The sequence below is a fragment of the Triticum aestivum genome, chromosome 4A, assembly GCF_018294505.1.
Source record: "Triticum aestivum cultivar Chinese Spring chromosome 4A, IWGSC CS RefSeq v2.1, whole genome shotgun sequence".
NCBI classification, from domain to species: Eukaryota; Viridiplantae; Streptophyta; class Magnoliopsida; order Poales; family Poaceae; genus Triticum; species Triticum aestivum.
In genome coordinates, this window is record NC_057803.1 from 662,498,870 (window position 1) to 662,511,714 (window position 12,845).

Below are 12,845 nucleotides of genomic sequence, written 5' to 3' on the forward strand. Positions count from 1 at the left end.
CAAAAGAAACTAAGTGGGTGTGCATCCGACTTGCTTGCTCATGAAGACCTAGGGCATTTTGAGGAAGCCCATCGTTGGAATATACAAGCCAAGTTCTATAATGAAAAGTTCCCACTAGTATATGAAAGAGACAACAAATGAGACTCTCTATATGGTGCCACTTTAAAGCACAAGTGTGGAAAAAGATAGTAACATTGTCCCCTTTATTTTTTCCTTTTTTCTTTCTCTTTTTTCGGGCCTTTTTTATTTGTCCTTTCTTTTTTTCTTTGGCCTTTCCTTTTTTGGCCTTTTTTTATGAGGGACAATGCTCTAATAATGATGATCGTCACACTTCTATTTATTTACAACTCATGAATTACAACTCGATACTAGAACAAAGTATGACTCTATATGAATGCCTCCGGCGGTGTACCGGGATGGACAATGAATCAAGAGTGACATGTATGAAAAATTATGCATGGTGGATTTGCCACAAATACGATGTCAACTACATGATCATGCAATGCAATATGACAATGATGATGTGTGTCATGATGAACGAAACGGTGGAAAGTTGCATGGCAACATATCTTGGAATGGCTATGGAAATGCCATAATAGGTAGGTATGGTGGCTGTTTTGAGGAAGATGTAAGGAGGTTTATGTGTGATAGAGCGTATCATATCACGGGGTTTGGATGCACCGGCGAAGTTTGCACCAACTCTCAAGGTGAGAAAGGGAAATGCACGGTACCGAAGAGGCTAGCAATGATGGTAAGGTAAGAGTGCGTATAATCCATGGACTCAACATTAGTCATAAAGAACTCACATACTTATTGCAAAAATCTACAAGTCATCAAAAACCAAGCACTATGCGCATGCTCCTAGGGGGATAGATTGGTAGGAAAAGACCATCGCTCATCCCCGACTGCCACTCATAAGGTTGACAATCAAATAACACGTCATGCTTCAAATTTGTCACACAACGGTTACCATACGTGCATCCTACGGGATTTGCAAACCTCAACACAAGTATTTCTTAAATTCACAATTACATCAACTAGCATGACTCTAATATTACCACCTTCATATCTCAAAACAATTATTAAGCATCAAATTGATCATAGTATTCAATTCACTTCCTATGATAGTGTTTATTATACCCAACATGGATGCCCACCATTCTAGGACCAATTTTATAACCATAGAAAATACCATGCTGTTCTAAAAGACTCTCAAAATAATATAAGTGAAGCATGAGAGACTAACAATTTCTACAAAATTAAGCCACCACCGTGCTCTAAAAGATATAAGTGAAGTACTAGAGCAAAAATTATCTAGCTCAAAAGATATAAGTGAAGCACATAGAGTATTCAAATCAAGTATTTCTCTCCCAATAGGTGTGTACAGCAAGGATGATTGTGGTAAACTAAAAAGCAAAGAATAATATCATACACGATGCTCCAAGCAAAACACATATCATGTGGCGAATAAAAATATAGCTCCAAGTAAAGTTACCGATAGACGAAGACGAAAGAGGGGATGCCTTCCGGGGCATCCCCAAGCTTAGGCTTTTGGTTTTCCTTGGATATTGCCTTGGGGTGCCATGGGCATCCCCAAGCTTAGGCTTTTGCCACCCTTTATTCCATAATCCATCAAATCTTTACCCAAAACTTAAAAACTTCACAACACAAAACTCAACAGGAAATATCATAAGCTCCGTTAGTGCAAGAAAGGAAAACCACCACATAAGGTACTGTAATGAACTCATTCTTTATTTATATTGGTGTTAAACCTACTGTATTCCAACTTCTCTATGGTTCATACCCCTACATACTAGCCATAGATGCATCAAAATAAGCAAACAACACACGAAAAACAGAATCTGTCAAAAACAGAACAGTCTGTAGCAATCTGTAACTTTCGAATACTTCTGGAACTCCAAAAATCCTACCAAAATCTGACATCCTAGGAAATTTGTCTATTGATCTACAGAAAAAATAATCAACGCAAAAGCACGTTTCTGTGATTTATTGAATGTTTTCTCGTGAGCGCAAAGTTTCTGTTTTTCAGCAGAATCAAATTAACTCATACCATAGGTTATCCTATAGGTTCTACTTGGCACAAACACTAATTAAAACAAGAAAACACATCTAACCAGAGAGTATATGCAAGATTTATTACTAAACATGAGCAAAAACAAAGAAACTAAAATAAAATTGGGTTGCCTCCCAACTAGCGCTATTGTTTAACGCCCCAAGCTAGGCATAAAAGCGAGGATAGATCTAACTAGTGCCATCTTTAGCACTTGATTCATAAGTAGCTCGCATGATAGATTCATAAGGTAATTTGACTTTCTTTCTTGGAAAGTGCTACATGCCTTTCCTTAATGGAAATTGGAATCTAATATTCCCTTCCTTCATATCAATAATCGCACCAATCGTTCTAAGGAAAGGTCTACCAAGAATAATAGGACATGAAAGATTGCAATCAATGTCAAGAACGATAAAATCTACGGGCACATAGTTCCTGTTTGCAATAATAAGAACATCATTTATCCTTCCCATAGGCGTTTTAATGGTGGAATCCGCAAGGTGCAAATTTAAAGAGCAATCATCAAGTTCATGGAAACCTAGAATATCACATAAAGTTTCCGGAATTGTGGAAACACTAGCACCAAAATCACACAAAGCAAAACACTCATAATCTTTAATTTTAATCTTTATAGTAGGTTCCCACTCATCATTAAGTTTTCTAGGTATAGAAACTTCCAAATTAAGTTTTTCATCATAAGATTGCATCAACGCATCAACAATATGTTTGGTAAATGCTTTATTTTGACTATAAGCATGAGGAGAATTCAATACGGATTGCAACAAGGAAATACAATCAACTAAAGAACAATTATCATAATTAAATTCCTTGAAATCCAAGATAGTGGGTTCAATGCTATTTAAAGTCTTGACCTCTCCAATCCCACTTTTACCAAATTTAGCATTAAGATCTAAAAACTCTGAATCATTGGGACGCCTTTTAACTAAAGTTGACTCATCTCCAGTCCCATCATTATTAAGATTCATATTGCAAAACAAGGATTTAATAGGGGACACATCTATAACTTTTAGATCTTCATCATTATTTTCATGGAAATTAGAAGAACACGCTTTAACAAAGCAATCTTTCTTAGTACGCAATCTAGCGGTTCTTTCTTTGCACTCATCAATGGAAATTCTCATAGCTTTGAGAGACTCATTGATATCATGCTTAGGAGGAGTATATCCAAGTTTCAAAGAATCAACATCAAACGAAAGTCTATCAACATTCCTAGCCAAATCATCAACCTTAAGCAATTTTTTCTCCAAGCAAGGCATTAATATTCTTTTGAGAGACCATAAATTCTTTCACACTATTTTCAAAATCAGAGGGCATCTTATTAAAATTACCATAAGAATTATTGTAGGAATTCCCATAATTATTAGAGGAATTACTAGGAAATGGTCTATAATTAAAGTTTCCTCTATAAGCATTGTTACCAACAGGTTCCTCTATAAGCATTGTTACCAACCGGATCCATAGGAGTGCGCCTCTTCTAGAGGCCGGTTACGTGGCACCGGCCGGCTCTGGTAGCTAGCCGCTTAACCAGTCGGCCTGAGGGGATCGCCTGCCACGATGTCTTGAAATCTCTTTAAGTGTTGGTGAAGGTACCCGGGGTCTATCCCCCCGAAACTTTCCATACTTGTATCATATGTACTTATGATTGGAACTCTAGCAAGCATCCGGAGCTATCAAAGATCATTAAGGTAAAACCCAACCATAGCATTAAGTATCAAGTCATCTTTACTCCCATACGCAACAACCCCCTTACTCGAGTATAAACTTAAGTCACTCTCACCACCCACTATAAGAGAATTATGAACGTATTGCAACACCCTACATCGGTAATCTCACGCACTTGCGTGACACGGAGGGCACCATAGGACAGCACCAAAATAAAACATACAACTCAAACCAATCACGATCATCGATCAACCCATAGGACAAAACGAATCTACTCAAATATCATAGGATGGAAATGCATCATTAGATAATAATATGTAGCATTAAGGATCATGTTTAAGTAGAGATTACAGCGGGGAGAAGAGCTGTTATACCGCTGCATAGAGGGGGAGAGAGTTGGTGTTGACGGTGGCGATGTTGTTGGTGTAGATTGTCGTTATGATGGTTGCCCCGGCGGTGCTCCAGCGCCACCGGGAGAGAGGGGGAGAGAGCCCCCTCCTTCTTCTTCTTGCTTGGCCTCCCCCCTAGATGAGAGGAGGTTTTCCCCTATGGACCTTGGCCTCCATGGTACCCGGAGGGGCGAGAGGCCCTCCGAGATTGGATCTCTCTCTCTCTCTCTCTCTCTCTCTCTCTGTGTGTGTGTGTGTGTGTGTGTGTGTGTGTGTGTGTGTTGTCTTCTGTTTCACGTTCTTGTTTTCTCGCCGAAAACCGTTTCTTAAATATCCGGAGATCCGTAACTCCGATTGCGCTGAAATTTTAACACGATTTTCGGATATTAACTTCCTTGCGGCAGACTATCTCTGGCCCTAGATTGTTGGACCGACAACTAGTTAGTCTTCGCAGAGGAGAACGCGGCGCTCATGGCCCCCTTCTCCAAGGGCAAGGTCTGGGCTGCCATGAGAGGCATGAACCCTACCTCGGGCCCTGGCCCGGATGGTCTTCCGGTTAAATTCTTCCAGTCCTTCTGGAATGTGATTAAGCCTGAGATCATGGCCATCTTCGACGAGTTCTACATGGGGCCCATCAACCTTGGACGCCTCAACTACGGGGTCATTTCGCTCATTCCCAAAGTAGCTGGGGTGTCCGACATCCGTCAGTTCCGGCCGATCACGGTTATCAACGTGATCTTCTGGATTCTGGCTAAAGGGTACGCCAATAGGGTAACCCTGCTCGCCGACCACATTACCCACCCCAACCAGACCGCCTTCATTCAAGGACGGTATATTCTGGATGGGGTGTTATTCCTCCATGAAGTCCTCCATGAGGTCCGGACTAAACACCTCAAGGCGGTCTTCCTAAAGATCGACTTCCATAAGGCGTACAATACTATTAGCTGGCCCTTCCTTCAGGAAGTTCTGCTCCGGAAGGGCTTCGACGACCGTTGGATCACCCGGGTGATGCAGATGGTGTCCAGCGGTCGCACTGCCATGAACATCAATGGGGAGATCGGCCCTTACTTCCCCACTCTCAGTGGGGTTAGACAAGGCGACCACTTCTCCCCATTCCTGTTCAACATGGTGGTGGATGCGCTGGCCGCCATCCTAGACAAGGCTAAGGTTGCGAGTCATATTCGTGGGATCACCCCCCACCTGGCCAGCGGCGCCGGGATCTCCCTTCTCCAGTACACCGATGACACCATCATCATGGTCGAAGGCTCGAAGACGGACATCTCTAAACTTAAGTTCCTCCTCCTTTGCTTCCAACAAATGTCTGGCCTCAAGATCAACTTCGACAAGAGCGACGTGATAGTGATGTGCTACTCTCCGGAGGATTGCTGGAGCATTGCCAACCAACTGAACTGCCGCCTGGGCTCCTTCCCCACGACCTACTTGGGGACGCCCATTAGTGACTCTAGGCTTACCGGCGCGGACTTGCGCCCGACCGTGGCCAAGCTGCAAACGCGCATTGAGCCCTGGCAGGGTAGGTGGCTATCGAAGGCGGCCCGGACGATCCTCATTAACTCTTCCCTCTCCAGCCTCCTCTTGTTCCTCATGAGCTTCTACAACCTTCACGAGACTCTGCACCATGAGATCGCCAAAGTCTAGTCTGGGTTCTACTGGGCAGGCGATAATAATAAGCAAAAATACCACATGGTTAGCTGGCCTAACATTTGCAAGCCTCGGGAACAAGGATGACTCAGTATCATGTGCTCTAAGTGCATGAACCTTGCCCTCTATCCCGCTGGCTCTGGCGCATTTCGCAAGCGCATGGCGGCCTCTGGTTAGACATCATTCGGAACAAGTACGTGCGTGGACAACCCCTTGCCTTCTGTCAGAGATCTGGCGGTTCCCAGTTCTGGCAGTCGGTTGTCCAACTACTCCTAGTCCCCCGCATTGTGACTTCCATCCCAGTTGGATCTGGGGCTGCGCCTCTGTTCTGGTTTGACCGATGGGCTAGCGATGCCCCCTTCGCAGCTCGCTTCCCCGCCCTCTTATCCATTGCCGTCGACCCATCCATTTTAGTAGAGAGGGCCCTTATTGACTTAGAGCGCCTCGCTTTCCAGAGGCCGTCCGGTCCCCCGGAGACAGCCGGCTGGCGTGAGTTACTTGATTGTGTTTTTCTCCACAAGCCAGTTGTGGACGTGGGCCCCACTAGTAGAAAATGGAGCTATATTACCGGTTTGTAGGGGCCTTTAGTGCCGGTTGCTGCAACCGACACTAAAGTGTGGGGACTAAAGGACCCCCTTTAGTCCCGGTTCAGCACGAACCGGCACTAAAGCACCACCATGTGGCACGAGGCGCGCCGTGGTCTAAAGGATTTTAATTTTTTTTTGAAATAAAACAAAAACAACCCACCTACTGGGCCGACACGACCTACATATGACTAGAAACCCAACCTCTAGTTGGGCCAGGATGCAGGCCCATACGACCCGGTAGGGCCCACAGGGCAGAAGACTTGCAATAGGCCCACAAAGGCCTGATTAGAGAGGTGGGACTAAACCAGTGCGAACTCCTCTCAACTAGCGAGGTGGGACTAAACATTGTGCACTGCGGGTGGCAGCTCACCCCTTTAGTACGGGTTGGTGGCACGAACCCGTACTAAGGGGGGGGGTCTTTAGTACCGGTTGGAGCCACCAACCCGTACTAAAGGTCACCACCTCTTTAGTACGGGTTCGTGGCACGAACCGGTACTAAAGGTTCACTACGAACCGGTACTAATGAGGCCACCCGCCTAGCCGTTGGAACCGGCACTAATGGTCACATTAGTGCCAGCTCAAATACAAACCGGGACTAATGAGCTGCACATTAGAACCTTTTTCTACTAGTGCCCGGACCAGGTTAGGTGGCATCTTGAGCCGTTAGGCCAATTCTCCACCAAGTCCCTCTACCAGGCCATTGCCCCTTCCATCGCCCCTCCCCCCTCACGGTGATTTGGTGCATCCGCCTGCCCCAGAAGATCCGGATCTTCATGTGGCAATGGTTCCATGGACGGACCCCGTCTGGGGTGGAGGCCCGCAAGCGAAATCACCCTGGGTCTGGCCTTTGCCCGCTGTGTCCCCGAAGACTCAAATCACATCTTCTTCTCTTGTGTGTCCGCTCAATTTGTGAGCTGCTTTAGAGAGGTGGTCGGTGGCAACTCGTGCCACACCAACTTCCCCGACCTATTCGCCGAACTCCAGGCTGCCCCATTGCCTTCTCACCACATTAGGTGGCTTGATTGGGGCTCTCGCGTGGACCCTCTGGATGGTCCGCAATAGACTTGTGATCCAGCACATTCCTCTTCGACGGGCTACTGACGCTCTCTTCAAACTGTCTGGTTACTTGCAGCTCTGGCGGCCGCTTAGCCGCCCTCAGGACCGGGACGTCATCTTTGCCTTCATCGCCGACCTCCGCTCGATGGCCGTTGGTCTGTCGCCTCCGCCCCCCCCCCCCCCCCCGCCACCGCCGGAACCTGATTAGGCGCTGGACTTGTCTCTGGTCCCTCCGGCCCCTCCTGTTTTCTTTTTTATTAGGGCTTGTTGAGTTGTGCCCTCCGCAGAACATTTGTACTTCTTCCCGTGAGACATGGGTGTTTGTGTTCTGGACTAGTGCTTGTATGTGTGCTCTTCGCGGTTTGCTTTATTTATAAAGCGGGGCGAAAGCCTTTTTCGGGAAAGGGTACCTTTATTGAGTCCAGTACTCGGCAAAAGCTGCCAGAAGGGTCAAGAATGTTTTTCTTAATAAAACATATAATAGATCGATGACATACAACAAACCATCTTTAGCAACATGACAGAAGATGCACACCAAGTGCTTCATTACTTCCCAAAGCCAACATTGCATGGACCATAAAGCAGTGGATTAAGCTGGGCACTTAAACTACTTACAGTCCATGCAACTTACATTTATGGTAATAGGCACTCCCTTTATTCATGTGCCTATAGCACAATATCTTATGGATAGACCTCAATGACACATCGAGCTCCTAGTTTCTTCACAATTTTGTAGTCCGTGAACCCCGCTTCAACGAATAATTTGCTCCAGTCATTTTCATCCCGTTGACGCCCTTTTGAGTTCACCATCATGAGCATATCCATAAGGAGTTGGGCTTCAAACATTATTGGCCCTAAGGAAGGTCCAACCACAATTTCAATGATTATTATCTTCCCTCCCTCCTCGCGCGAAGGAATGGCCTTCTTGCACTGAGCTAGGATTTTCACACAATCCTCATCGCTCCAGAAGTGTAGCACAAGCTGCAATAACATGCAAAGCATTAAGATCAAGTTCCGAATGATGATTTTTGTAAAACAAAAATTTAAGCATTGTTACTATCTACCTTGAGCATCACAGCTTGTGATGATGGGACGGAATGGAACAAGTCACCTGCGACATAGGTAACGACACCATCTGCTGGGGCCTTGTCGACCACCTTCGGAAGGTCTAGCACAGTGCACTTGATGTGCGGGTAAGCCTTGATGATGGCTCTCGCCGTCGTACCATCACCACCGCCGCAGTCAGTCAATGAGTCTAGCCCTTTGAAAAGGTCATGGCACTCCCGCATTACAGTGGCAATCCCCAGGTTGTCGTGGGCAGCCAAGCCTTGAGTGACAACATCGTCCAACTCCTTGTCTAGGAGCGGCGTTCTGTCATCACAGAGCGGCACCCCGCAGATGTCCTCAAAGGGTGACGGGACCGGTGGCTCATGGTCCTTCTTGAACCAGCTAGCCAGCCCCATCGCCGCCTCCGTGTAATGCGGCGAGGTCACACCGAGTACAAAATACTTCTGGCTGTGGTGCTCATCCGCTACGACACCATGCACCAGGATGCGGGACAACGGTGTGAGGCAGTAGATCGCCTCAGACCCGGAGTCGTTGTCGGCGGCGAAGACGCCTGACGTAACGAGCACGCGCATGACCCGTCGGAGAAATGGCATCTTAACCGAGGGAAGGGACAGCGCGGACATCAGGTCGAGCAGCGAGGCGGCCCCGCCGAGCCGGTGAATGGCAGTCGGAATCTCGAGCTCGACGGCGCAGCGTAGACCCATGGAGGAGAGGTAGTAGAGGTTGTGGCGCCACAGATCTGCCTGTGCCTGCAGCAGCTCAGCATCCGTGGGTACCTCTATGGTCTGTGCCATCTCTACTCTCTTTCTGGTCACTCTCCCATTTTATGTTCAGTTCTATACTTCTATGACGAGTGTGTGGTGCTATATATTGCTTGCTTTGAGAGCTCACTGGTGTCTATGCAAATGTTGATAGTACATACTCCCTCAGTTCCAAAATAGATGACGTAACTTTGTACTAACTATAATACAAAGTTGGGTCATCTAGTACAAAGTTGGGTCATCTTTTTTAGAACGGAGGGAGTAGGTAGCACTAGCCTATCAGCATCGGTAGCTCAGCTACTGCTGAGGAGCAGCGAACGTATTCATGTTTTGATAACCGTGGAGGCAAAGGTGACAGCTAAAATAAATCACGCGGCACGCGTGGGTATATAAAGTATGAATATGTAACTGTATATGGGACTCAAATCAGTCACACGCGACACACGAGACAATAAAATATAAATATGTGTTTAATGATATGCAATATGCACTCCTACACGCACACGTTTTTTCTTCGAACCACATCCACACACACAAGTTTGCAGCACTACAGAAATGTCTGGATGGTCGACTATTTGGATGCAAAACAGAAATGATATTCCCTCAATCCCTCCTATCCATATTAATAGTCGCTGACTTAGTAAGACTTATCAAAGTTCACCGAAAGTACAAACACTATCTCAAAGATGATAAAAAAAATACATCAAGATTCTCAGACCAGCTAACATCTTACGAGACAATGGCCCATTTAATGTTCATTTGCTCACATCTGTCGGCAGGGTATATCGTTCAGCATATCTGATCGATAGATGATTACACAACCACAGGTCTTATACTCTAATAAAGAAACAAACACAAGGAACGCACGCAACAAATGGTCAGTGTCCAATGCACTGCATTGAAAAAAAAAACGGTGTCCAATCCACCGTTTATTTTTAAATCATGTTGATGAGCCACTCACGTCAGTGCTCAGTATAGGCCAGCTTGCAGTGTTAGTGAATCTTGGATTGAGCTAAAACCCTTTTTACGCATTTATATTAATTCCTAAGCAATAATTTATGCCAGTGGCTCCCTCTGTGGACTATAAATAGGACCCCCGTCTATCTGGCGATGCAACACATAACAACACACACGCCATGGACTTATTACTGCCACTAATATCACTTATTTTGGTGAGTATAGGAAGCACTGGTTTATATGGCATGCATATGCTTCTATCAGATCTTTCTGCACTGACGAATTTCATAGCCATGTAGTTCGTGTACACGTTCTAACTCGTTGTGATGAATGCAGATTGCTGGAGGAGACAGTCAGCATGCGAGGTTCATTGATGCTGCCATGACGACATCACCAAACTCGCGATCGTTAACGCTGACGAAGAACTGGGAGGCAGTGCTTCCCAAAACTCCAATGCCCCCAGCTATCAGCGACTTGATAGCCCAACAAGATGGTCTCTCTCTCTCTCTCTCTCTCTCTCTCTCTCTCTCTCTCTCTCTCTCTCTCTCTCTCTCTCTCTCTCTCTCTCCACACGCGCGTGTGCAGGCGTGCACGATGACTCTTCTATTCCACCCAGTTGTCATGTGGCAAAACAGACAAACTAACCTTGGTGATCCTGGTTTCATTGGTTTCATAATTGATTGTATAACTTACTGGTTTCGGAGCTGAGTGAGAATTAAACCCAAGCAATAGTTGAAGAGTAAAAAAAGTAAAAAAAATGGGGATTAATAAATGTTTAGATGAAAGATGAAATAGAAGACATTGTTTACTAAAATAAAAGATTGTGTTTCAGTCTAGCCCTTTCACTGGCATATGCATATCAAATATTAGTTTCATTTATTTCTCCATGTATACTGCACAAACGTGAGTTTGGTTCGTTTTGTTATTGTGATGACTCTAATGCACAGAAATATCACAAAACGTATTCTATGTACATTCAATGGTTTTGATATATAATTGATGTTTTATGGTTTTGGACCTGGCTGTAAATTAAACCTACGCCATATATAGTTCAAGAGTAAAACTAATAGATTTTTTTTTGGGATTAATGAATGTCTAGATGCATAGAATACAATGTTCACTAGATATGGTAAAAGATTGTGTTTCAATCTATCTCTTCCATACGCATACGGATATCAATGATTAATTTCATTTATTTCTCTAAGCATACTGCAAACATGTGTTTGGTTTGGGTGGTTGTTGTTATTGTTGTTGTTGTGATGACTCTAATGTACAGATAGATTGCCACAATACAGTCTATTTATTTAGCATAATTATTGTGTTTGCATGCGTTCAGTGCCTATATATTTGAATTTCTGCTACTTGTTCTTACCACTATGAAACTACTCATAATCATTATCTTTTCATACGTGCATCCCGTGTGTTCCTCTCTAGATGACATTACTATTGGATCCAATGACCTCAAGTTTGTCAAAGGACTGCGGAAAATTAGACCAGGATATGGAAGAGGCAAACTAGAAGATGATAATGGAGATAAACATGTTCATATTGCATCTGAAGTTGAATATGGTTTAAAGGAGCTATCTGAGTCAGAACATGAAGGGGATCCAAAAAGACTTACAATGTCATATGAGCCAGAACTTGAAGAGGGTCCAGATAAACTTACAATGTCATATGGGTCACAACATGAAGAGGATCCAGAAAAACTTACAATGTCATATGGGTCACAATATGAAGAAGATCCTGATAAACTTACAATGTCATATGGGTCAGAACATGAAGATGACCGAGAAAAGGTTACAATGTCTTATGGGTCAGAACATTGAGATGATCCTGATAAATTTACAATGTCACGTGATTAGAACATGATGAGAATCCAGATAAACTTATAACGGCGTACATGTCAAAGCACGAAAAAGATTTGAAATATGTTTCTCATGTAATGGTTCTGTTGTAGTTGTCTATGCTATGTACTCCGCTTGTTGATGACTTTGGCCTTGTTGCCTTGCATCAATTTTAATAAATAAAATGGTTGTGTGCATTGCCATCATAGGCTGGGATTTTAAACCTTATTTTTCTTTTTAAAAAATTGAGTTTTTCTTTGTTACACCCCCTTAGAAAAGTTTATAGATTCCGATGCTGATTAAAGGTGGAGATTAGAAGTTACCCCTTCAATAAAAATGATTGGATTGTTCTGATCTCTTGTTTGAACCTTTGAGGGAATTGAGATTAGAATTAGTTGATCATGAATGTACAAGAATACACCTTTTAAATAACTTTAAGAATATTGCAGACTTTTAGGTGGGGGAGGGGTGTGTACTGAAGCAAAACTAAAAAAAAAATATTTGCTTCCACGGATATGGTACTCATATAGAAGGTAAAAAAACATGCTTATGTTCTTTGACAACAAACTACTCTTTAATATATTTTTTCCAATGTAGTTTAGGAGACACCATGTTCACGCATAGATCCACGACAAGCAAAGAAAGTAGGCAGACGTTGCCTCCTTCGGTGACATGTTGATGCTACGGTCGGTAATCACTAGTGAGAAAAATAGTGTGCTATAGTAAAATAGTGCCAGCTTAAAATCCGTTATTAGCGCGTTATAGCGTGC

At 44.1% G+C, this 12,845-nt stretch overlaps 2 protein-coding genes across 2 annotated transcripts; one reads left to right on the forward strand and one right to left on the reverse strand.

The window, feature by feature from the left end:
* Positions 1-7,893: 7,893 nt before the first annotated feature.
* LOC123087947 (probable O-methyltransferase 2) lies at positions 7,894-9,336 on the reverse strand. The gene is made up of 2 exons (XM_044510063.1): positions 8,510-9,336; positions 7,894-8,426 (listed from the first exon to the last, which is right to left on the reverse strand). The coding sequence occupies exons 1-2, from the start codon at positions 9,305-9,307 to the stop codon at positions 8,127-8,129; spliced, it is 1,098 nt and encodes a 365-aa protein (XP_044365998.1). The 5' UTR covers positions 9,308-9,336; the 3' UTR covers positions 7,894-8,126.
* Positions 9,337-10,358: 1,022 nt separating this feature from the next.
* LOC123087949 (uncharacterized) lies at positions 10,359-12,281 on the forward strand. The gene is made up of 3 exons (XM_044510064.1): positions 10,359-10,446; positions 10,568-10,724; positions 11,666-12,281. Exons 1-3 carry the CDS (start codon positions 10,411-10,413, stop codon positions 12,055-12,057), a joined length of 585 nt encoding a protein of 194 aa, XP_044365999.1. The 5' UTR covers positions 10,359-10,410; the 3' UTR covers positions 12,058-12,281.
* The last annotated feature ends 564 nt before the right edge of the window (positions 12,282-12,845 follow it).